Source organism: Astatotilapia calliptera, chromosome 15 (assembly GCF_900246225.1).
Source record: "Astatotilapia calliptera chromosome 15, fAstCal1.2, whole genome shotgun sequence".
Taxonomy (NCBI): Eukaryota; Metazoa; Chordata; class Actinopteri; order Cichliformes; family Cichlidae; genus Astatotilapia; species Astatotilapia calliptera.
In genome coordinates this window covers 12027890-12053663 of record NC_039316.1, presented here as the reverse complement: position 1 = coordinate 12053663, position 25774 = coordinate 12027890, and the positions used below count along the sequence as shown (strand labels likewise).

General features: G+C 38.1%; 1 protein-coding gene across 1 annotated transcript; it reads right to left on the bottom strand.

The window, feature by feature from the left end:
* Nucleotides 1-1679: 1679 nt before the first annotated feature.
* apobb.1 (apolipoprotein Bb, tandem duplicate 1) lies at nucleotides 1680-21957 on the bottom strand. The gene is made up of 29 exons (XM_026194212.1): nucleotides 21875-21957; nucleotides 21032-21200; nucleotides 20709-20741; nucleotides 20494-20606; nucleotides 20256-20401; nucleotides 20027-20174; nucleotides 19761-19913; nucleotides 19369-19493; nucleotides 19181-19266; nucleotides 18644-19088; nucleotides 18415-18529; nucleotides 17777-17923; nucleotides 16526-16737; nucleotides 16254-16449; nucleotides 15990-16169; nucleotides 13218-13412; nucleotides 12961-13128; nucleotides 12665-12870; nucleotides 12278-12460; nucleotides 12059-12189; nucleotides 11392-11602; nucleotides 11133-11305; nucleotides 10646-10806; nucleotides 10406-10515; nucleotides 9944-10317; nucleotides 4012-9708; nucleotides 3810-3921; nucleotides 3455-3641; nucleotides 1680-2915 (listed from the first exon to the last, which is right to left on the bottom strand). Exons 2-29 carry the CDS (start codon nucleotides 21084-21086, stop codon nucleotides 1929-1931), a joined length of 11049 nt encoding a protein of 3682 aa, XP_026049997.1. The 5' UTR covers nucleotides 21087-21200; nucleotides 21875-21957; the 3' UTR covers nucleotides 1680-1928.
* Between the last annotated feature and the right edge of the window lie 3817 nt (nucleotides 21958-25774).

Here is a 25774-nt window from a genome sequence, read left to right as displayed (position 1 = left end):
TCTGAGAATACTCAAAGCGCACGATGAAGAGGAGTGGCAGAAATTCTTCACTAGAGGCTATCAGGTAATTAAAGACCTAGAAATAGTTTGAATTCATTTGAAAACCTTATTCTTTGTCTTCTCCACCATGATTGGAAAAGTAAAAAAACAACTGTTTTAGTTGTTGCATCCTCAGAGTTTAAAGTCTAATCACATAAAGACCTGGATTACGTCTCACCTCCTGCTTCTAATTTAAGATAATAATAATAATAATAATGGATTGGATTTATATAGCGCTTTTCAAGGCACCCAAAGCGCTTTACAATGCCACTATTCATTCACTCTCACATTCATACACTGGTGGAGGCAAGCTACGGTTGTAGCCACAGCTGCCCTGGGGCAGACTGACAGAAGCGAGGCTGCCATTTCGCGCCATCGGCCCCTCTGGCCAGCACCAGTAGGCAAGTAGGGTAAAGTGTCTTGCCCAAGGACACAACGACCAGGACAGAGAGCCCAGGGATCGAACCGGCGACCTTCCGGTTACAGATACGCTTCCCAACCCCCTGAGCCACGGTCGCCCTTCAGATAAAAGATAAAACTGAGGTTATTCGCCAAACAAATCTCAGGAACATCGTATCTAACCAGAGACTTACTCCAGATGTTATAACCCTGGCCGGTTTCTGCTGAAGGGTTCTTGTGTTAAAAGGGAGTATTCATCCACACTTTCGCCACTGTACTTGCTCAAAGGGGGTTATGTAATTATTTGGGGTTTCTTTCTAATATTGTAGGGCAGGGGTCCCCAATCCCAGTCCACGAGGGCCGGTGTCCCTGCAGGTTTTAGATCTCACCCTGGGTCAACACACCTGAATCACATGATTAGTTCATTACCAGGCCTCTGGAGAACAAGACATGTTGAGATGGTAATTTATCCATTTAAATCAGCTGCGATGGATCAAGGACACATCTAAAACCTGCAGGACACTGGCCCTCGTGGACTGGGATTGGGGACCTCTGTTGTAGGGTCCTTACTTTACACTAAAAAGTGCACTGAGGTGACTGTGGTTGTGAACTAGTGCTATATAAATAAAATTTCCACTGGATTATTCAAGTCCAGAACATTGAGAACATGGAGAAAGAAAAACTTTCTGGAAAAACTGAAGATGAAGTAGTTAAACTACAAGTAAAATAGCAATAGATAAAATTAAAGTCTTTGAAATTTTGCTATAGCTTGCACATTTTGTTCCTAGTTGTTATTGGAAATGCTGATTAAACACTGATAAAATGTTCTTATTCTTACCTTTCATTTCATATTCTCATTGCTTAACTGTCAATCTACTCTTACCAGTTTATGAAGAGATAAAATTAATATTGAGCAGAACTGAGTTAATCTTTTTCCTGCAGCCCTCTACAACAGTCCCAGTTTCCAATGTGCCCATTTTTTAAATGAATTAACACCTCAGCTTTAGAAATTCATGTAAAGCTTTGTCCTGATCTCCATATCTGAAGCTAATGTTGCATCTGAAGAAATTAAAAGATATGAATATTTATTCAAACTACAGTGACATTATCGGACAGTTCTGATGATCACTCTTGTAAGATACAGTTTAACATAGACAATTATTTTTGTGTAGTTTGACAGTTTTCCTAATTAATTAAGTTTGGATGTAAATAAAAAAAATCACAAAGCAATAAATCCAACATTTACAGACTGCATTAATGGATTTTATTAATGCTTCTCAGTCTATGCTGGAAGGTGAGTTTGAACAACATTTTACATGTTCTACATGTGTTTCTACAAAATAATCCATCTTCATTAATGGTGTAGCCGGTGTATCTGCTGAACTTATTGTTATAAATATTGAAAAGCTATTTATCCGTATTCTTTCCAAGAATGTGCTCTGAATGGATGGTAGTGTTTCCTATGTACTTAGGCTTCACTCTTTGATGCTTTACTGTTGAAAGTGAAATGGAAGGTCAATCTCAAGCTTTCCATCTCTGACTGTCACGTGGGCTTGAACTTCCTCAGAAGCTTGCTGCAGAACCCCCTGAACCATATTATTGAACTCATATACTACATACATGAACACATTTATAATGTACTCGCACACCATGTTGAACTCCATAGCAGAGATCTGGTCAACTATGTTCTTTAGGACCGTGACAAAGTTACGATAGAGATGATTGATATTGCCAAACATTTCATCTAAATAATCTGACTTGAGAGAGTCTACAAATTCCTGCAATTTCTCAACAATAGCCTCCAGGGTCTCACCTATTTTCACTAGCATTGTGTCAAGACTCTCCATGTTTTTTACAAAATTCACCATTTCCTCAAAGATTTTCTTGGAAACTTTTTTGACTTGATCTATGATCTGCCCTCCAGTGACTGCATCACCAACCGGCATCTGCATTTTCACATTGCTCAACCTTTCAACAAAAAAGTTATAGGTGGCCTCCATTTTTTCATAGATAATCTGAATGGTTACTTCTAGCATAGCAGCAATGCTGCTAGATAGCTTCTTTAAGACCTCAGGGAGAGTGGTCGTCTCATCTGACCCAGGCACTTTGAACCTGGTCTCCCTTAAAACCTTAATGACAGCATTTAGGAAGACCTGGACAGTTTTCTGGTATTGTACAATTATGTTCCTGAAGAAAATTGACAGCTGGCTCATTTGAACATCATAATTGGTTGCAGCATTATAGACTTCATTGATGTGGTTAATGACAGAGTCCTTTAACATCTCCATGTACCCTGTGAACTGATACTTGTCAGTAAAGTCTTTGAATGTTGAAATTATGGAAGGAAGTCTCATCTTGATCTGAGAGAGTATTGCTGTGGGTGTCTCCATGTTGTAAACAATCTGTAGATTCATCTTGTCGTTATCCTTGGGAGTAGATCTGATGACCAAGATGTCAACATCAACCTCTGGGGCAGACTAGAAAAAAGAAAAAACAAAACAAAACAAAAGAAAGTAACATTTAGTAACCAAAATCTTAATTTATCGTTGTACTGACATTCTTCTTTTTCTTCTCCTTCTTCAGCTGCTCCTTTTAGGGTTCGCCACAGTGGCTCATCTGCCTTCATACCATACTATCCTTGGGATCCTCTTCTGTGTCACCAGCCCTCTCCATGTCTTCCTTTAATACATTTATAAACCTCTTCTGAGGGCCTAGTCTCTGGCAACTGCATCTTTAACAACTTTTGTTCAATATATCGACTATCCCTCCTCTGTACCATCTCAATCCTGTCTCTAACTTTGTATGTAAACCACACAACCTGCGTTGCCCCTAAAAATCTTGACATCTACGGTCTATCTATTACCCATCTACACCTTGTTTTTCTTAACCCTTCCACTTGTCTCCTTCTCATTCACACACATGTGATCTGCGCACATCTCTCTGTCTAGCCATTTGATCTAGTGCCTTTCTTCCTTAGTGTCCATTGTATTAAAATGATCTTGCTAACAATACTTACAGGGTAACGGCCATAGACTTTTGCACTCATCTGGGATGGGACCGCACGACTGAACTGAAGGCCCAGAAGGCCAGTGGCTGGAGAAGATACTGAGGCACTGATACCATTGCTGTGTGTAGCATATTGAAGGTTCACATCAGTGAAAGTATGACTGGTGAAGTTCACGTTCAGTGCATGTTGTTGAACACTGGAACAAAAGGAAATATTGAAATCACAATTGCTCCTCATCTGTTGTTACATGCAAAAGATATAAAAATATGCAATTTACATATGAAAATATACAGTAAAGCATGAATTATAGCTTTGTGCATTTTCCTAAAATAACACATTTTAAAACAAACATATTGATTATTACCTCATAGCTTGCATAATGGCATGGTTGGCATTCACAGTCAGGTCAGCATGTGTCAGTGTGATTTGGCTAATCATGTTGAAAGCTTCATTCTCAAAGTTTACAGTAGAAGAAGCTATATAAAGAAATTGCATCAAATTTAGTGCTCAACAGTGCTTAAAAAAAGATAAAGACAGAAGTTTTTAGGGAATTTTAATCAACTCACCATCCATGTTGTATTCCAAGATCACAAAAGCAGAGGTTGCAGAGGACTTGGCAACTGCTCTGATGACAGGAGCACGGCTTTCTACTTCAGCTGCCATGCTTGTAGTGTACAGTGGGCTGACAAGCGTAGAATTAGTAAAGATGTGCTGCTTGGTAGCTGTTACTTCAACAACAGTCTTCTCAGAGAGAGCAAAGTCACCCATGTTGGTTGGCTGATACACGTCAATGTTAATATCAACAGTCAAGGAGGCTGGTGCAAAATCCATTTTGGCTTGGGCAATATGAATCCCTTTGGTATTGAAGTTGAACAGGTTTGCCTCATTGTTGCCAGTATACGTCAGCACTGCATACAAATGGCTCATGGAGGCTTCAATGGAAAGATCCCCATTTACATCCATATCAATGACTTTGGTTGTACCATGGTTAAACTTGGTATCACTAATAACTTTAGAAGTTGAGCGCAGGGCGTCTTTATTCAGGAACACATTAGCTTTGTTATCTAGCATTCCATAAAGAAAGTAGTCTTCATAGACTGTGCCATCCATGTTTGCTCTAGTAGAGGACTCCAAGGAAATATAATCAGAGGTTCCTTCAAGCTTCAGACTGTGGTCTGCCTCAGCCTTTCCAACAGTTTTGATCACAGGAATATTCAAATTACCACTTATCCTCAAGGTGGAAATAGCATTTGCTTTGGTTTTTGTGTCTGCATCCAGTTTTTGGTTTGCTTGCATGTCTAGTATTGGCAGGGCAATATTTGCAACTGTTGCCACAGAGACTTCAGTATCATAAGTATCAGCGCTCAGAGTGATGGTGCTGTCATGAGTTCCTGCAATACGAGTGTTTTCTAGGGACAGGGAGTTAGCCATCTTGAATCCCCTCTTGGTGGTAAGACTAGTAGTGCCAGCAAGTTTGACTTGAAGGTCCTCAAACATAGAGGTTGTGGTAGCTTCAAGACGGAACACAAGATCATCTTCTGTATACATTCTGGCATTAGCAATCAGATTAATAATGGCAGACTTGACAGAGAGTTCTGTTATTAGATTGCCCACATAGGGAATTTGGATCAAGCCCATCATATCAGCAAGCGGGGCTGCCTTGCTTTTCTGGTAAACAATCTTAGTATTCACATCCAGAGACTGGTCAGTGGTAGTCAAAATGTTGTCCAATCCAGCCTGATCATACAAGTTCAGATCATTGATGGCAGGAGTATGAAAGTCAACAAAAGGCAGATCAATCTCAGGAATACTGATGGGGTATTTCAGAAAGTCAAGACTGGTCTCACTTTCCATGGCAGCGAAGATTCCAACTTCATTTACATTATTTTCAAGAGTGAAGTTGTACAAGATTTTGTACTGGTTAAAACGAGTCAGAATGACTGTATTCATCTTTTGACTGTCAGGACTGATGTGGGCCAAGTAATCATTCTGTAGTTCTATTTTAGCAGTCGAAAATTCAAAACTGTTGACCTTAACATTTCCTTTGTTTTGAAAGTCAAAGAAAAACTCACCAGGGTGAGCTATAACGCTTATTGCATTGGAAAGTCTACCAGTGACTGCACCATAGAGTTCTGTGTCTTTGTTTGCTTTCAACTCAACCTTCATGTCATGAAGGTTTGCATATCCAGATGCAACAAGAAGACTGTTCTTAATAATTGGTGCTTCTGCTTCATTGCGAACATTAAACTTGAAGTAGGAAAATGTGCTAACTTCAGCACTAATATGTTGTTTCATCTTTAACATGGAACAGTCTGTGTCACCACTGAAAGATATGGTGACAATGCTGGGAGAAAATGACAACTCTAACTTGCTGTTGTGGCTGTCATCACCATTAAACGTTCCTGTATTGTCAGCTGTTAGAGTAAGTGTGTAGCCATCTTGGCGAACAAGTGATTTCTGTTTTAGAGCTACCTCATTACTGAGAATGACATTCTTGTCATATTGAATGTCCACTAAATGTGTGTATGTTGTATCAAGAGAAGCAGTCATTCCCCCTTCCCTAGCAATAAAGGCTGTGTTTACAAAGGTAGAAGTGTAAGGTCTAGTAGTGACCTTAATTCCAGTCTTTGCTTGGGCCTGAGCTGATAGGCCATAGAGAGTCACAGATGCCTGATGTTCAACTCCAAGAAAATTGTGCCTGAACTTTACTGTCTCTCCAAAGACAACGCGTCTCATTTTTGGGATTGCAATGCGAGCAGTGGAATCTAGTTTGTAATTGAGAATTTCAAAATTTGGAGAGTTTCCAATGGAAGTGAAAAATCCCTTGAATTGAGGCATCATTGCATTCTCAGTTGCGTTCTTAAACTCAGCAGATGTCTCCATTGTGTAGATGGGAGTCTGGAGTTTGAGTTCCCCAAAGAGTTTACCAAAAGATGGGACTACAATTTCAGTTGGAATGGTTGGAAAGCTTATTTCAGGGACTTGAAGAAACTTGGCAAGTTTTTCTGTAGGGACTTGTGGAATTTTGGGGAATGAGATCTGAGAAAGAGTGATCTCTGGGAGGGTTACCTCAGGGATGGAAGGAAAGTAGTTCATCGTCAAATCTCCAAAGAAAGCATCCATGTCAAACATGCTAATCTTAAAATTTACAATTAAATCAATAAGTTCAATAATTCTCTGCTTGATGTCATCAGTGGAGATTGTGGTGGCTTTAACAATGTGTAACCCAAAGATAGTGAACTCGGGGATGTCAAGCTGAGTTGGAATATCAAGGCTTGTAATTTTGTCTTTGACAAGTTGGGCAACTCTCTTAAGAGTATTAAACACAACTTCATCGAAGATATCCATTAGAGTTTTAAAAACTTCAGCTACTTTGATTTCTCTTAAGTGTTCTGAAAGGTCTCGAACAGACAATAACACCGTATTGACAAAATCTCTTATTGCCCCAAGAAGAATTTCATGTTTTCTAATAATCTCATTCATGATCTGTGCAGACAGATTAACAAACTCCTGGAAGTTTTTATAATCAAACGATTGAAGCTCTTCCACAATCATTTCAATAAACATGTTAATTTCCTGAATTATTTCTTTTACTTCATTTCTTTTCCAGTAGTGGATAGTAAACTCATGGCAATCCATTAAAAAACGATAAAAGTTTGTTATGACAGTAGCGAGATTAGTGATGGTTTCGTCAATCTTGATGTTTTTCACGACCTCCACAGCTTTATCTAAGATTGCTTGAAAATTTTTTTCAGCTTCAAGCTTTGCAATCAGTTCACTTAATTTGGAAGTTATTGTGTTAAGCTTATTTACAATATCAAAGTCCTGAATAATTTTCTGAATAAAATCTGTTATGTGGCTGACAATTTCCGTGGGAATGTAGCTCGTTAATAACTCGATATGAGCTTTTAAGGATGACGTGAAGCTCTTTAGCTCAGCAACAAAAATCTCCAATGTTTCTTTTATACCTCTGAGGATTGACTGTAGTTTGGCTTTGATTTCATCCTTGCCAGCAATATCATGTAGGAATGCAAAGCTGCTGCCCTTTAGTCTTTCCAAGTCAAAGACTTGAATGATTTCTCCTATGGTTTCAGTTGCATATTCAATAATGGGCTCGATATCATATTCCTCATTAAGGTTATTCAGCCATTCCTGGATTGCTTGAATGGTGGTTTCAGGGAAATTGCCACTAAAAATAGTTTCATTCACCGCATCAACAAAGTTCTGGATGTAAACAGAGAGATTAGCTAGTAGTTTCTTAATAGTAACATTTAGGTTCCTCAAAAATGTTTCCACATCATTCATGGAGATAGTATATTTCTGAATTAAATGACTGAAAAGCTCTTTCAGTTGAATTATCTTGTCTTCTATATTCAATTCAGTAAGTAGGTCACTTATATGTTGCGGGAAAGCCTCAACTTTAGCCCTTATATTATCATTGTTGATGTAGTGCTGCAGTTCATCTACAACATTCAAAAGAAATCCCTTGATGTGTTCCAGGAGGGCAAACAGATTTGGAATCTGAATTATGTGACTATCTGTGTTCTTGTCATATTTGAGTAAGCCAGAGACAGTGAACTCCTGGTTGTCTGTGGAAGCTGTGTTAATAATGTTTGTAAGGATTGTACTAGAAACCTCAATTCCAGTTGTCTCAGCAGTGTTATAAACATCTATGTTCTGATCAAAGGTGTGCTCATTCATTTTAGACTTGAATTTAAAACTAGTCCTTTGCTCTTGGAGTGACAAAGTAGTAATCATCTTGTTGTCAAATGTGGTCTCAAGGGAAAACCCATTATTCAGTTGATGGGTTACGGATGCCCTGCCTTCATTTGAGCTGGCAAGAGCCATGGGCTGAGCTCTAAAGAGAAACTTATTGTAGATCTGGGCACTCTCTCTTCCATAAATGGCCATATCTCCTTCAGCATTCAATATGGCATCCAAGTTGAAATCAAAAGGAGCAATATTGCAACGCACAGTGTGGCTTAAGCGCACCGGTTGTGAGTGAAAGCGGACATCATTGGTAATCATGGCAACAAGGCCGACAACTTCAACTTCAGTGTTGTGGTTCATGTGAGTTCCAAGGAATTTTCCAGTCGTGCTGCACTTTGCATTAGCACTCATGTCACCATAACTGATCTGATAGGTGTGCTTGAGCTCTTCTTCACCATTGTTGGCTTTCAAAACTCCACTCAGATCCATCTTGCCAAGCCCTACCTGCAGCTGTGCCTGATTAATAAAGTTAGCACTCAGGAGATTTAGATTGTTGTTAACATTTGAAGAAACACTGTGGGGGTTCAGGTCGAAGGTGATATCATGAGTGTAAGAGGCATAATCCCTTGCAGAGGCTTCAGCCTTTGAGTTGAAGTTAAGGCCGGAGAGAGTTAAGGTAAAATTGTTGGTGTTGTCAACCTTGATTTCATACATCGCAGCCCTGTTGGTAATGGCTAGAGTAGCTCTTGTAGCATCAACCTCGGCATCAAAGGTGTTTTCCATGGACAGCGGGCTATGGAGAGTAGTTGTTCCTTTTGTGGTGAATCCATCTTTATTCATTCTCAGAATGACCTTATGAGTAGCCTCATTTTCAAGAAGCTTCACATTGGCATCACTATTTATAGCCAGACCATTGACATCAAGAGAGGCGGTCAGCAAAGAGTAAACATGATTTTCAGAGTAGTCTGTGTTTGTTTCCATCCTCAAGATGACTTCACCAGCACCAGCAGAGGCTTCTATCTGATTTTGCATCTTCATGCCAAGAGCAAGGGCATTTGCAGCACATATCAGTTTCACTCTGCTATCTCTGATAGAAAGCTCAGCATTGTGAGTGATGACATCAAAGGCACTGGTTTTAGACGCAACTGAGACTTCCCCATTGATATAGGTTCCTGTAATTACATTCAGGGCCTTAACAAGTGTGGAATCTACCTGAAAATTAGAATCAAACTTTACTTCTGGCCTGAATGGGAAGATGGTTAAGGACTGGATTGAGAGAGTCTTGCCATAAATGGGTCCAGCTTCAAATGCCACCTGAAATTTGTTGTCAACAGACATTTCCTCATGGTTTATTCCAGCCATACCAGTGTGCTCTGTGACAACACTGAAACCAAGTGGACTTCTGGCTTCTATCTTGGTGTTTGTTTTCAAATTAATTGCATCAGAGATGATTGCATCTTCAACAATGCTAATCCTGGCTTCAACGAATTTGTGGGCCAAAGAACTTTCAAATTGGGCTTTGATGGAATCGGTAGTGGCGACTTTTCCAGAGCCTAGATTAAAAAAACACACACAAGGACAAAAAACAAAAAAAATGCTTAATTGCTGACTAATAACTTCAGAATCCCTATGGTGACTACTTTACCAGAAAAGATCCATTTGCTTGTATACAATATCCATATATACATCAAGAATCTCTTGAAAACTATTCCAACACAAAAAACAGCACTTCATTTGAACTACACATTAGCAACTTTAAATTTATCAGTGATCTTCAGTGTGAAGTACCTTCAAGCTTTATTGAAAGAATGTCAATTGGGGAGGTTCCTTTGATGACAAACTTGGCTGAGTAGCTTTGTGATTCATCTTGGTCTACGCCGAAAGCCACAGAGGCCTCTGTGTCATATAAGTTGCTTTTCATCACTGTTGAAACCTCAGCTCTACCAAACAAGGGAATAGATAGCATGATGCTCTCAGGAACAACAAACTCTGGGATGGAAATCTCCATAGAGGGGATTTCCAGTCCATACTGCTGTAGAGACAGGCCTGGTGTGGTCAAAGCTGGTGGGAAGTTAAGCTCTTCTGTTGACTTTCCTCCAAGTGGCACAGGGATAGCAATTGTGAAGCGATTATTGTTTATGTAATAGATGGCCGTTGCCTCACTATTAAAAAGATAAAAGTAAATATCTGGTTGTTTAGGGAGAAAAATTAGACAGTTTTAATATTTACCATGAGGTTTAACACACTTACGTATTCAGGAATAGTGTCTCTGGTAGGGAAATCTCTGGCATTTCAGGCAATCTGAAGTTCTGAATGTAAGGGAAATCAGCACCATACTTTTCCATGTAATTGTTTGCTGCCTAAAAACAGATAACCATTATTATATGCACTGTTACAAAATTTCCTCTAGGATTAATAAAGTACTATGTTTTTGAGTTCATGTTTTTTTTTAAGAAAAACACTTGTATAATTGAGCAAATATGTATGTACCTCCACAAACTTCTTGAAGATATGACGAACTTTCATGTCAGTTTGTGCCACTTGCATGTCAAGAAGATCATTGCCATAATTTTTAATCAAGTCGCCTTTAGGCAACATGGTGGTCTTGGCGTTCACATCCGACTTGACCTCAACCTCAATTTTTGTGGCATCTAAAATGATAAAGAAGAGAGCACTGAATAAAATCCAGAACAACTTTATGAGAAAAATCAAATTCAGATTGTTTATTTTAAAGATCATATCATAACCTGCATATAGCTATTAGAAATGGGTCACTCTGTCTTGATCATAGTTGCCTTTAAATGGTCAGTAAAACAATTTTTTAGGCTGCAATTATTAACTATGATGAAGTGACAGATATTTCTACAGATAGGAGGATGTCATTTTTCATACCTTGATACAAAAAAGCAACAATATGCAACTGTTAAATAACTTGTGATGGGACATTTAGAACACTGTAACTGAAAAAGCAATTTACCATATTTGATATTGATTTTCTGTTGAGAGTTGGCATCCATGACCTTGATTTCACTCTCAAGCTCCAGTTCCACTTCTTCATCACGTTTCATTGTAGCTGTGACAGTAGCATCAGCACTGATTGATGGGACCACAAGTTGGACTTGGAGCATACCTTCCTTCATAGCCTTCAGACTGAAAGAACATATACATCTTGCTGTTAATGATAGCAGTGAGATTAAAAAAAAATATGTGTGTGTGATCTGTAGTTGCTTTCTTACTTGGCACGACCAACCAGGGAGAGCTGAAGAACATTTTTGTTTAAAAAATTGAGAAAGATGGCGTGAGTTCCTCTGCCCTTTGTGTTTCCATCCACAACACCCAGCCTAACTCCAGCCTCCACATCGTAGTCGGGGATCTGGATGTCGGCACTGATGACATGCCTCCTTCTGTTATATTTCATGACTGCTGTGGCTTCTGTAGGCTCTGCACCTGTTGTTGACCAATTGAATGACTAAAGTTACAGTTACATCCATAATTTGTTGGACAACAGAATGATGGAAAGAGAAAAGTATGGGAAGGAAAGAAAAAGCTCCAAAGCATGCCACATAATATGTAAAACCTATTGGAGGCAATGTTATGGGACAGGTTTGCAGGGTTGCCACTGATTGTACAGGTCTTCACAGTGCAAGTGGATGATTACAGTTATGGTAGTTTGTCCAATCAACTTTGAGCTGTTGAAAATGGAGGATTATGTACGACAACCTCTGCAATTTCTAAGCAGTTAATGCAAAACTTGTTAAAACCCTTTGAATTAAAGCATTCAAATTTAAAATCCACTGTGGTGGTGTAAGAAGACAAATTTATAAAAATGTTGTCTTTGTCCAAAAAATTATGATTTAACTGTAAACAAATCAAAAGGAAAAAAAATCAAATATTGTACATTACCGTCAGCTTTTAGAATAAACTTCAAGGAATCAACTTTCTGCCGGTCATTGTCTCCCTCGCTGAGGAGTTCATAGGCAATAGTGGCTGTGTACTCGGAAACTTCACCAGTTGGGTGCAGCTCCACAACATATCTGTTAGGTTAAATGGACAGTATTTATTTATGAAATAATTACATTTAAGACACAGTTATTTTCTGTTGGTTAAGAATATTTTACAAACTTGCTGTCTCCAGTGAGGGGGAAGTAGGGCACTGTCTCCTGAGAGGAAGCGTCAATGTATTGCAGAGCAGTGCAGTATTTCATTCCCACAAAGGCAGGACTACACTCACTAACATCAACCTTGTCCCTCACCATAGGAGGGATGGTCTTCACCTCTGATCCCGTCACAGCCACAAGGTTGTTTCTAAGTAGGAATTGTAGCAAAGGAAAAATATAATTCTGTCCTAAATGAATTTAATCAAAGATACATATAAACAAAGCTTTGTTTATTTTACTTTGACAAACATTGGCCAGTTTATAATTCAAGATAAGATTTAATCAGCTGTTTTCTCTGCATTCATATTGGAGAAAAGTTACATAATATATAAAAGGTCTAGCTCTCGCTTACGTAATTTTGATGAGCTTTGTTGGACTTGTTGGAGCAGGGATGGTCAGCTTAATATTATCACGACCAAAGGTGATCTTGGCATTCAGGCCACTCTCATGGAAAATGTTGGTGTGCATTTCTAATCCAGAGTTGACATATTCAGGGATGTGAGAGCCAATCTGAGTTGCAAACTCAATACCAGCAGAGGGCATGAAGGTCACTTCACTCTGTGTGGAAACAGGAGAAAGGTTAACACCTGTGATGATGTGGTGAAAAAAAATGACAGGTGGCATTTAAATATATTTATGGAGGATTACCATGTCACGAGCAATCCTCAGTCCACCCTTGATACCGGGTGTAAAAGTACCAGAGAGTGCAATCCTCAGAGGCACACCGGTGACAGTAGGCAGGAAGAACTCATTGTCCATGAAGATGTAGTGGGCAAAGATTGTGTTGTCAGAGTTCACCATTAGTGCTCTAATTAACTGTGGAAAATAAAAACACACGTATAATAGAATCTTTAAATCATTAGCAATTGATTGCTCACTGTGAATGTCCTTTAACTTTATCTTACATCAGTTGGGAACATCTTTAACATGTTGTTGACCATCGTAGCAGCAGAGTAGGCTATCTCCTCCATTTCATTGGTCTTCAGATATCCCAGCTCATTTCCCAAAAGTCTCAGATAAACCATTGCCTCTGGAGACTGCATGGTCTTCAGCTCTCTCACCAGTTTGTTGAGATTTTGTCCGATCTCCTTCATCAGGTTCTAGGAGGCCAAAATATAGGCAAACAATTTAAAAAGTTACCCACTGAAAGAGTTCATAATTAATTTAAAGTCTGACTAACGTAAAACAGATTGCTCTTCAATTCAATTCAGTTCAATTTTTATATAATGCCTAATCACAGCAGCAGTGGTCTCAAGGTGTATTGTAAGGTATTATAAGGTGGAGACCCTAATATAGAGAAACTCCAGTAATCGAACAACCCCTTTGAGCATGCACTTGGCTAAAGCGGGAAGGAAATCTTCCCTTGTAACCGGAAGAAACCAGGCCCAGGAAAGAAGAAATAAGTGTATAAACTAGTGTTTCAGCATCACTCTGGGGCAGGATTTTCCTATTTTTTTTAATGATCTTGCACTAATGTAAGAAAGAAGTCCTACATATTTATTTAATATACAGACTGAAGGACATATCCTTGTTATAAATTACCATAAGAGTCCTCAGTGTCACTGGAGGTCAATGCCATTCATGCAGTTATCTTATTAGAGACCATTTTTCTAAGGTTTTTAAGTTTTACATCAGTTTAGAAGTAGGGAATGGATAGAAAGAGCTGGGTATCATCTGCATAGTAATGAAAATGTATGCTACACCTAAGAGGAGCAATGTAATGTAAACAGAATTGGTCCTAGCATGGAACTCTGTAGAATTCCGTAATTTACCTCAGCGTGTGAGAAGACTCCCCATTTACATAAACAAATTGGAATCTAATAGATATGATTCAAACCACTGTGGCACAGTACCTTTAATTCCTACAGAATGCTGTAATCTTTTTAATACAACACTGTGCTCAACAGTATCAAGGGGTATAGGGATGGGGTGGAGAGAACAGGAGGAGAGAAGATGCAGATATGTGTGTAGACCAGAGATGGGCGTTAACGCGTTACTGTAATCCGATTACTTTTTTCAAGTAACGAGTAAAGTAAGGGATTACTATTGCAAAAAGTAATTAGATTACTGTTACTTTCCCATAAGCACACTGCGTTACTGCGTTACAGCGTTACTAAAACCGTGATTTTTTTTGTTGCGAGAATATCTCATTACAGTGATATAAGCGAGTGCGACGTTCGTGATAACAGCTGTGTGCAGATCAACAATGGATCATATATCGAGTGTGGGAGAGAGTATGAGCATGCAGCGTTTAAAGCGTGGAAGTACTGACCTTATTTTGAGTTTGATTCCACAAAAAGTGACAAAAACATTAGTGTCTGTTGTGCCTGGGAAGAAAACTTCTTTTTACTGCGAAAAAACCCCCTAAACTTCCAAGCAAGCACTGAGTGCGCTACGACGTAATGGGAAATTCACAGAGAAACTCGCGGATTCTTCAACTGCCTGCAGCGGCACACCTGCACCAGGGTAAACCTCCGCCTACCCCACTCCTGCTTTACAGGTGAAAATAGAGCAACAGGACCGCTGAGTCTTTGATTTTATTTATTTTCTGTTGTGTTTTACTTGCATCTATTTGAAAGAGTGAGTGTAAACACAAAAAAATATTTTATTTTATTTTATGTGCTGGAATGTGCAGAAAATAGGTTTAAATGTTAAACAAATTTCTTCCAGTCAGAGAATGTTGCATATAATTACAATTTTTAAAAGATTAAAACTAATAAAACAAGTTTTAAAAAGAGACTTTTCCATTTGATTACATTTTATATGATGGATTATGCAGAAAAAGTAGAATTGGGCTGAAAGATCTATCGCTTTATCACCTATTCAGGTTGTAAATCGTGTTTTTAAAAAGTAACTAAGTAATTAATTACTTTTGAAAATAAGTAACCAGTAAAGTAACGGGATTACTTTTTGGGGGAAGTAATGAGTAATTTGTTACTGATTACTTTTTTCAAGTAACTTGACCAAGACTGGTGTACACTGCAATTCTACTTCCTGGTCTAAATTCTGCATAGTCATGTTTTTGGGGATTTAATACATTTAGCCAGATTTCTAGAAATCAGAGTTGCTTTGTCTGAAGCGGGATGGATGCTATCCCTTCTAACAAGACCAGGTATTCACCAGAAAGTTTCTTAATTGTCTATAAAACGCACGTTGTTATATGGACACCACTCAGATAGAGGGCAATTTAAGGACAACATGTAGCTAAACATGTCACTCCTAATCTGATTGGGGAGGGAAACAGAGAAAGCTAGAGTCCAACATGTGTTAGCAACGTTACACACCAGATGTCAAATTTATGGAACTGGGAGTCAATAAATTATAATTTTACTGAGTCTACGTTTGTCTTTAGAGAGCAGTTTCAGGGTTCCTTCAATGTCGCCTGCTCTTGCCCCAGGAAGATAACTGACTATTGCTGCAGGTGTCTCTAACATCACACTTCTCAAAACAGATTCACCAATATCCACAGTTTGTTCCTCAACGTGTGTGTAGGTTTCTGTTTAGGATCAAGTTTCCTCCTCGTGGTCCCCTAGCCAGCCTGTTTTCTATGGCTGCTCGGGACAGTCGGCTGGGGGAGGGCGAATGGTGGCTAAGCTACCCTCACCTGCACTGACTGCTGGGGCCAGGCTAGCTACAGGGTTTTCTAGGTTGTGGTGAAAGGTGTCCAACTGAAATACCTGTCTATTTATCCGGTCCGCCTTGAAAGCAGGGATCACGTTCTGCATGACCTCGCGGATCCTTTGTGGCATGTTGTCAGACACAAAATACATAGTCTGCATGGCAGTGTCAGGGAAGAATCCATTTTCTCCAAACAAAGCTTCAACAGTTGGCTCAAATCCTGTCCCCTCCATACCGATCTTCAAAGGTGACAGATTTATTCTGTTAAACCGAACATTTCAAAACAGTGTCTCAATTTGCAGTAAATGGCCCAAAATCATTACCTCCACCATGTCAATGTCATAGCCAAATGCCTTGAGAGTCATTTCAAGCATGACCTCCTTAGGCAGGTAGCTTGTACCCTCAAAGATCATATTGCCCTCCAAAGATCCAAACTTATAGTTGCGAGAGAACTTTGTGGGGTCCATAATGGGCCCAATCTCATTACCCTGAATGGCATCCTGAAGCTTATGTTTCAGCCTGTAGAAAAAAATAGTCGAGTTATTGTCACCGAATTAGAATAACAACTTTCTAATTACCAATAATTCTCACTTACGCTTGAGTCTCTGACCCAGATGAGGACAAAATGTTGGTAATGTGGGAGATGACAAAGCTCTTGACTTGTTGGTCCTGTATATTGGGCAAGGCATTCTGCACCCGGGCAAGTTCACTTAGCTGAGGATTTTTCATAAGTACCAGATATGCAGCAATACGTTTTTGCATGGGACTAGTGCTGTCCAGAAGAACCTGCATAAACTCCTCTCTGCCCTGTGCCCAAAGTACATAAAAAAAAAATTAGTGTAAAAAAATAAAAAAATAAAAAAATTATATGGGTCTGACTTGAAAGGACACCAAATTTAATGACATGCTGCATTGGTAGAGTGTTGGTTAAAAGTTTACATGTACTCGTTATTGGCATGAATGTCACAGTAATTTGGGACTTGTAATGCTTTCTTTGAAATGTTCTTTTTCCAGGGTGGAATGAATGTACAACATACATCTTTCAAGTCTTTAAAAAACAAGATTTGGGGACACAAATTTGAATTTATTTCAGATTTTCTATTATCTACACAGGATCAAACATATGCATACAAGTATAAATACACCCCAATAAATATTTGATTAAATGTCCCTTAGAAAGATGCACCTCAAATATACTTTTGGTAGTTTATTGGCATTTAAAGGAATCATTAAACTCATAAAATTAACATGACATTCATGCCCATGATGTAGAAAGACAAAAGAGATGAGTAGAATTGTGAAGAAGTGCTCACAGTGTATGTATCCCAACTCATTCTGAGTAAGGATATTTTTAATTACAGAGATATTGCACAGATGAAAGCAGAAAGAGGTCTGAGATATTTGTCTAATATTCACACTGAAGGACATATCCTGGTCAAAAGGTAAATTCAGGAGAAAACATTACAAGTCATGTGTCATCTGGCTTTATCCATAAATAAAGCTGGGTGTCATCTGCATAGCAATGAAATTGTATGTAGTGTTGTCTAATAATGTTATCCAAGGGAAACATGTATGTTGTAAGTTCGCACAGAACTTTGTCGAATTTCATAAAAATTTCATTTAATACTCCTGCTATGTGATCATTTTTATAATACATTTTTGTTATCAGTGATATCAGATGCTACACTGAGTTGCAACTCTTCACTAGTGCTCTATCTGTGCTTTGTTGCACGGTAAATCTTGACTGAAATTCTTCAAATAAACAATTTCTGCAAGTGATTAGGTAACTATTTGAGAACTACTTTTTCAAGAATTTCTAAAATAAACTTTTTTAAAAATAGGTTACCTCCTCAGGGAGAGGGGTCAGCCTGTACACTTGAATTGCAGCTTGTTGCACGGCCAGAGAAGCTGTTGGTTTGTTCACACAGTTGATCACAGCAGTCCTGAGTGCTGGACTAGCAGGTACCACAGCTGGAGCCATGTTTCCAATAACCTAAGATAAAAAGTAAAGCAAATAATCAACACATGAAGAAGAATAAAAATTCATGCATGCTTCAACATGCTCTACAGGTGAGATTATGATATCTTGTTTTGTAATGGGCAATTTTAGCGTTTTGCTCCAAAGGATCTACCCTTTAAATGTATATCATTGATTTCTGTTTATTTTGCTATAATACATGAAATCTGTGTCTGTGTGTGTTTGCTTGCTTCTGTAGTCGCGAACTACTCCAACACAATCAGGAGTTGAGAAAACAAATAGGCAGACAGGTACAGCTGAGAACCCTAAAGGTTCAATATCAGATGTTACATTGTAATCATTGTTGCCTAGCAACCACCTAGCTAATAAAAACATTGTATCATCAAGATTCAATATGTATTGATATATTTTTGCTTCAAACAATCATAATTATCATAAAAGTAATTCTCTAACTTTATTTCTACAGTAACAGTATTTTAATTTGAAGTTATGGGCAGAATACTTACCCTGAGTGTCATAAAAGTTTTGTCTTTGTCTCCAGAGCAATCACCCAACTGGGAAGCCATGAACTCCGCAACAGAGTGAATCTCAGGAATTTGCCTTCCTTCAGACTTGTAAAACCTGTTAAAAGAAAAAACACAATATTTAGCCTCTAAAAGTATTTCACAAAGAAAGATCTAGTAAAATATTATTGATAAATCTTCCCTTGAATAAAGTCTGATTTAATTTGCGTACCTCTTTACAACATTGCTCAGAGCATACATGACAGGCTTGCTGGGTTTGTATTTGGCCATCTCGAGCATATCGTGGATCAAGAGTGCAGAAGGATTGGACACGAGTCCCAAAGCAAAGACAGTCGCATCAACCTCAAGAGCGTTGGTGTCAAAGGTCCTGAGGATCTTCATGATGGCACTGCTGCATTCAGGCGTTCCACATTGAGCCAGTACCTGGTAGGTGAGGACTCGGGATACCGCAAGAGCCTCAGGGAGTGCCGCGCTCAAGGTTTCTGTTTTCATTCCACGGACCGTTGAGACAAGCTTGTGGAACAGGGGAGCTCTCTTCTCACCCTCGTTCTCAGACAGAGTGTCCAGTTCTCTCAGGAGATTCAGAACTGCATCTTTATCCTGTACAAAACTCTTGTCCTCAACAGCCTCCATGTGGAGATCCTTGACAATGACACCTTAGCAGACAAACAAAAAGATTATCATGAGTCTGCACTACATTGTGGTTATAACAAATCAAAACAAAGCAAATTAAACAGAAAAGGCTTACCGTGAGCAAAGATTCTGTCATTGTGAGGAGAAACTTTAACCACGGTGAGCTCTTGCTTTCCGACATTGGCAACTCCATATTCTCTCCTTAAATATAGAAAACAGGGATAAAAACAAAACAAATGCATATCCCTGTGTGTACTTACATAGCAGAGCATTCAATAGAGTCTAGTACAAGGTTTGACTTACTTATATGAGAAGGGAATGAGGATGTGGTTCTCGGTGCAGGACCCAAAGGTCATGTGTTTTTTCTCATTGTCAAACCTGTAATTGCAGGTTTGGGAGCTTCTGATCAGCTGAGCAAGAGGGTAGTGCTTAAAAGTTATAGATGAGGATGTTAGCATTGTGGATATTTGTGTTGGCACATTTTTGTGTAATCTTTTGCAAAAGTAAAGGCATTACAATTTTTTTTTTTTAAAAGATACTCAATTCGGCTTTTCTTTCCATTATAGCTCAAATTTAACCACCAGTGTGTTAAGACACATTAATACCACAGTACAACGAACAAAGGTAGAGTTTCTCTTTTGATTTGTCATAGTGTTTAAAGTTTTCAGCTCACAGCTTGTCTTTGGGTGCCTTACCATGCCGGTGATAAGAGCCAAGGGGCTGGTGTGATCTCTCATTGGGACAAATTTGTCACATCTGGACAGATCCCTGTTTAGGCTGACATCAGTTGCAATGTCTTCTCTAGCATTGACTGTGTAGTGGGTCTTGCAGTTGCCGTGAATTGTAGGCTGCAGCGAATATGGTAAAGATTAGAGGAACTAAATAAAGATGTATAATATATGATTACGAAACCATTTTTAATAAATATAAAATGTGGTTTAATGTTGTTAAAGTGTTGTACCATATTCTTGTTCTTGTCTTCTTCCAGCACAGGAACAGCCAGTGCAGAGATGATACCCCTCTTAAAGTTCAGGACAGTTGTTGTTTCACCATCCTCAGGGTACAGTTTCACATCATACAAACCCTCAATCACGACCCTCAGGGGATACCTTTAAAAAACAGTGCACAGTCTCCAAATATACCACTTTTTTTTTTTCAATGGTTTAAATTATCATGGAGAAATTACATACTTTTCCATTTCAGCAGCAAAGGCATCAGAGCTGGGGCTGTTGGCAAACACAGGGTTACCCTGTGTGTCCGTGTCAACGACTTCACTCAGCCTGCAGCCAGTAGTGCGCACAATGAAACTACAAGTCTGAGGCACTTCAATTTCAACCTGTGAGAGGAGGGAAATTTCTTTTTCTGAAATACATGGATTGGAAAGGGGAAAACTGATGATTTAGCATCATCGTGAGGTGTTTCTCATACCTTGCAGGAAGCCTTGTGTCCATTCTTGAGATGTGAGGCTCCGTTGATAGCATTCAGAGATTCAGCTTCATATTGGTATTCATACTTGTGTAGGCTCTTGTACCTTTGAGCCACTAGGAGAGATGAGATTAGAGTAATGAGAAATCATTTATTAGTTATCTTTTGGAAACTACTGCTACTGTGCAAACTTGATGTCAACATCAAAATGAACTTACAGAGACAGGTTGGTTGATCCCGATCTTGTGCAACTGGAAAACAAAGATTAATCATTTGCTTTAGCACCTGTAATACAACTAAAACGCAGTGCACTACAACTTAAACCCATCTACCAAGCCTAATAATAACCTAGCAAGGATTTACACATAGGTGAGTACCATCAGATGTTTTGTGTTTTCCCAATTTTTGTACTTGTTGCATGTTTTTTTTTAACCTTCATTCAACAATTCTGCAAAGACTACAGTACACTGATATCTATTGCAACCTTTTTAACGCTGTAAAAAATACTTTTTTAAACTGAAAGAATTTAGGAACTACTCACAAGTCAAGGCAGATGTACTGAGGAGCAACAAAAGGCAGAGCTTTGAGTCCCCCATGATTGGTTCGTTGAAGCCCCCTCCTTTTGGGTCAACGAGCACTCCGAAATGAGACTGATTTTTTTGTACTTCAGCTTGAGACTTTTATACTCTCAGGTGGGCCCTGTTGGGAGACTGGGAGGCACAGACAATTCTTTGAATGCTCAAAGTCCACCCGACCCTCTTGTGTGTGGAGGGACAAAGGCAAAAGGGTTTAAAACACACTTAGAGCTAAAAGACGAGACATGGAAAACGGATGTATTGTGTTAAAAAAAATCTTCTTTTATTAATGTGGTTTGTCATTCACTGATTGGATATTAAGGGTTAGTCTTAAGAGATCATCTAATAGCTACTAATTAGTTTTCGCGTTGTTTTTATTTTTCACGCTGTTACATTCTTAATAGTGTGCTAATAACCCACCACCAACAATTCATATTATTTCTTACACTTTCCAGTTAGTGATTGTGAATGCGTATAAAGGCATAGATTTAATGAGCAATTCTACACTCTAAAATACTCCAGTTGATTCATAGACAGAGAGATTGCACACATTAAAATTGAAAAAATTGAAGATTAAAAGGGTAGCATTAATTGTCTAGTGTTACTTGCTTCATTTTAGGCTGCAGTGATTGGTAAAAACTGCCGTAAAAACACTTAAGTTAGCAAAAAATCTTAGATTATATAACATAATAAATGCACTCCTGTACATATTTGCACTATACACATTGTTTAAAATGGCAATGTTGCTTTACATTTACTTTTTACAGTCAAAAACCAACCAACCAACCAACAAAAATAATAATACTTACAGCGTAATGAAGTTAGATGCTTGTTTTTCTGCTCCACAGCCCAAAAATGACAACAGCAAAAACATTTGCAGACCTTGATTTGGGTTGGGACACTGAACTTTGAGCTACAAAGTTTCAAAGGTTCCTGCAAAATTTGATTAGTTGTTTGAATAGGGTCTGCTATTCTGTTTGTGGCATGAAAGGCACATGCAATAAATAAACAGCAATAACCTTGAGCTGTCTTAAGCATTATTATTATTTTTTGTAAATGGTGTTTACTTCAATCATTTATATTGCACTATATTAAACATTTCCCATTACTATACAAATACTTGAAAACATGAAATTGTCTTTTTTTTAATTTGTGCACTGATCTCAGAGTTACATCTAAACATTGTGTAATGGTCTGTTGCAATATATATCCTGATCAGTACTTTTTGTTGGATGCTGATAATGTTTGAACTAACACAGAGTCCAAAGGGAGCTTAAAGCGAACACTTTTGTCCTTTTCCATTTTAAATTTAAAGCTTATTTATTTTTTCTTTTGTAATAACAATATTCTAACTGAATTAAACTATATGATCTTCTAAGTTGCAAGTTTTCTGTGTAAAGTCCTGTTAAGTACTTGAGACTGGACTTTTTCTAGCTGTTCAGCAGTTAAACAACATGAATCACCAAAACAATTCTTAATGTAAGTCTGTGTACTTTAAAAAGGTTACCAATGTATATATAAGTAACAGTACTCAAACTATATAACCTTATAAAACATATTGGCTAATATTTGAAATACTTCAAATATTTAGTGGTAGCTGTTTCTGGTGTTTTTGCACAAAACCAGCAACGCACACAACAGTAATATGGCAAATAGAAAAATTCATTCTTACTAATGTCACTGTTTTTAATGCAAAATACTCTTATGTTTACATTATTATAAATTCCCCATTTTCTTTAATCCAGTGTGTCTTTGTCTTAGTTTAATGTTCTGCAGGTAACAGGGACTTTATAATTAACCATTCCATTCATTTCTTTGTTTTTTAATCAGCTTCTGGAGTCTGCATACTATATGGAAGATATAATCAGGTCAAGAACGAGACAAAGAATTCAGAGAAGGAAAACACCCCAGAGTCATCAGAGGATGAATAAACCGATTTTGGTCTCTTTAAAATCAGATGAGTACCAAATAATAATTAAAAAATACGAATAAATAAAACTGAATCTAAACTCTGTGACCCAGGTGTATGCAGTTAGCCGCAAGTACTATTGCCCAACCAATTTTTTGGCATAAAGGTCGATACCACTGGAGATATTTTGCAAGTACTGTTAAACCTTGTTATGTATTTCTTTCTTTCTTTTAAGATGTTACAATGTAGTCTAGGATCCTGTTAGTGAATCAATTTTCCCAATAAACAGTATGGATTGAGGTACTTAGTAGTTTTCAACATAAGCTTTGAATGTTGTAATGATCACTCCATCAGTGTATTCAGAAAATATCAGGTCTTCTTCCACAGTAATACATTTTGGGGGAAAATTCATCTATCAGTATCTTTGTGGGGGTGTAATAGTTAAGAGGAAACGATGTGGCCACACTTGGTATCATCATGTAATCTGTGCAGTTATGGATTCTTCTGGATTCTTTGTAGTCCTGCCCTGTTTCCTAGTTTGCCATGTTTATCTGTCTATAAGTACCTATAAGCTGCCTGCGCTTTGTGCTGTTTTATTTGAAAAGAAATCCAGATGCAAAAAGTGCAAATCCTTTGAAAAAAATAACAGTTACTGGAAAAATATTTTTTTAAATTACTGGTAGATTTTTAATCATGGAACTTTTTTTAGGGTTTAAATCAGCCTAGACTTTGATTATAGCTTTATTCTCCTGCTCAGTCTACTTATATAGAAATCTCCTGGTGTTCCTTTATCTGTAAGGCTGTGTTTTACATTATTGTAAAACTGTGTTTTTTGTATTGTGCTATTTATTTATTCAGTTTTCTATTTTTTTTTTATATCAACATATATGAAAAAAAAACACACTTTCAGTAGAAAAGGAAAAAAATCACAAAATATTTTTTGGGCTTTTTTTTTTTTTTTTTTTAGAGCGTACTCTTATGTGATGCTGCAGTTTCCTGTCATTTTCAGCAAAATAGCCCAAAATGGCAGAAGGTCTCTTTGTTCTTCAGTCATCAGTTAACTAAACAAGCATATCTCTTGTTTGTGGGTACCAGAGTACCAAGAGGAAATCCATGCAGGCATAGGGAGAACATGCACACTCACAGAGAAAGACCCCAACCAGGAGCTTTTTCTGTGAGCAGACTGAGCTAACCATCGCCTGTGTCTAACATGCAGTCCTTTATATGTCATTACATGTCATTGTTATTATTATTAGTACCATTAATGTTAATATTACTTATGAATAAAAAAATATTGTATTGAAAAAAAAAAACCCTGCAACACTGTCAATTGTGTAATACAGTTTGCGCTGAACTCTTCTGCTGTTTACTGACCTATTTGTCAATCTTATGGTTTAAACATTGGTTAAAAGTCCAGACAATGAAGTCATGCTCAGAATATTGCTGTGTCATAAACCAGCATAATCAGTTAAAGTTATATTGCTCATCAGCTTTGTCAGTAGCAGATAGCAGTTTAGATCAACCTAACCCCACTGATAGAACCATTCCAGTAGGACAAAATGTATCACATATACAAAAAGATAAAAGATATAAAAGATTCCCATGTGCAAGAATTTTTGCATTATTTGCATGAAGACCAAAATTTTCATTTATCAACTATTATAAATACCAACACCGATACATGAGCAAATAAACAAACACTGGCTAAATAAATATCGTCCAGTTTTGGCCCTAGTGATATATTTGCTCCGCTCTATGTTACATTGTTCAGTTGCACCATGAAGCTTTTTGACTGTCTGAGTTATGTTTATAAAAATTATGTTATTTAACTAGCATATAAATGGTTGATATTTAACAGTATTACTGAAGAGAGTTGATACCAGTTGCTGTCAGGTTAATGCTGTTTCTGACAGAACAGTTTATAGCTGCAAGTATAACCTTACTACTAGCTTTTCATTTTGGCCCCTTTCAAAGGAGCAAACACAAACCATAGATTATTCTATTGGTATATCAGTGTCATAGGTGTGAATTAAAGTACAGGTAATGCACAATGCTTTGTATAGGAGTTTTCTGAAGAAAGATTATGTATAGGATATCTTGATGCATGCTCAATCATGTTGACATAGCGTTTTGTCACTCATCTAAGTGACTTCTTCAGTCTCAGCTGACTGCAGGTTTTCCCAAACTTAGAAACAGTACCTTTCAGCACCACTGAAAGAGTAGCCACTGGCCTGTAGGTGTAAATAGACTGCATAGTCCTGGCCTGAAGAGTTGGCTCTTCTGTGTTGTGGCATTCGCTTAGCCAGAGGTTGTTTGGTTTCACCGATGTATAAATCATGGCAATCCTCCTGGCACTTAACAGCATAACCGATCCTTGGGAGTCGACCAATTTTTGCCACAGCATGTTTTAGAGTTTGAAAGCCATGGCTGTGTTTAGAGAAAATGCGTCTTAGCTGTTCCGATACTCATCTAGCACTTTATTCAGCATTGCACCTTGAGCATAGATTTGCATATGAAAAACGTTTGCACAGAAGAGTTTAATTATTTACTGAATATTTATTGTGTTTTTAAAAATCTGTAGGTAGCCTTTAGGTTTCAGGTCCTTCACAGCTGCTCCTCATTAAGAAGGGTGGTGGTTGTCTGTGAAGAGGAAAGGTTGTTACTGAGAGCAAATAAGGTTAACTATTGAGGAGAGCTGGGGCAAATGTGTGTGAAAAAAATCTAGAAATAAAGGTGGTGCAAAGAAGTGGCTTTTCTTTGCCCTTCTTTCCTTTATCCTCTCCAGGGTGTTTGGGCAAAT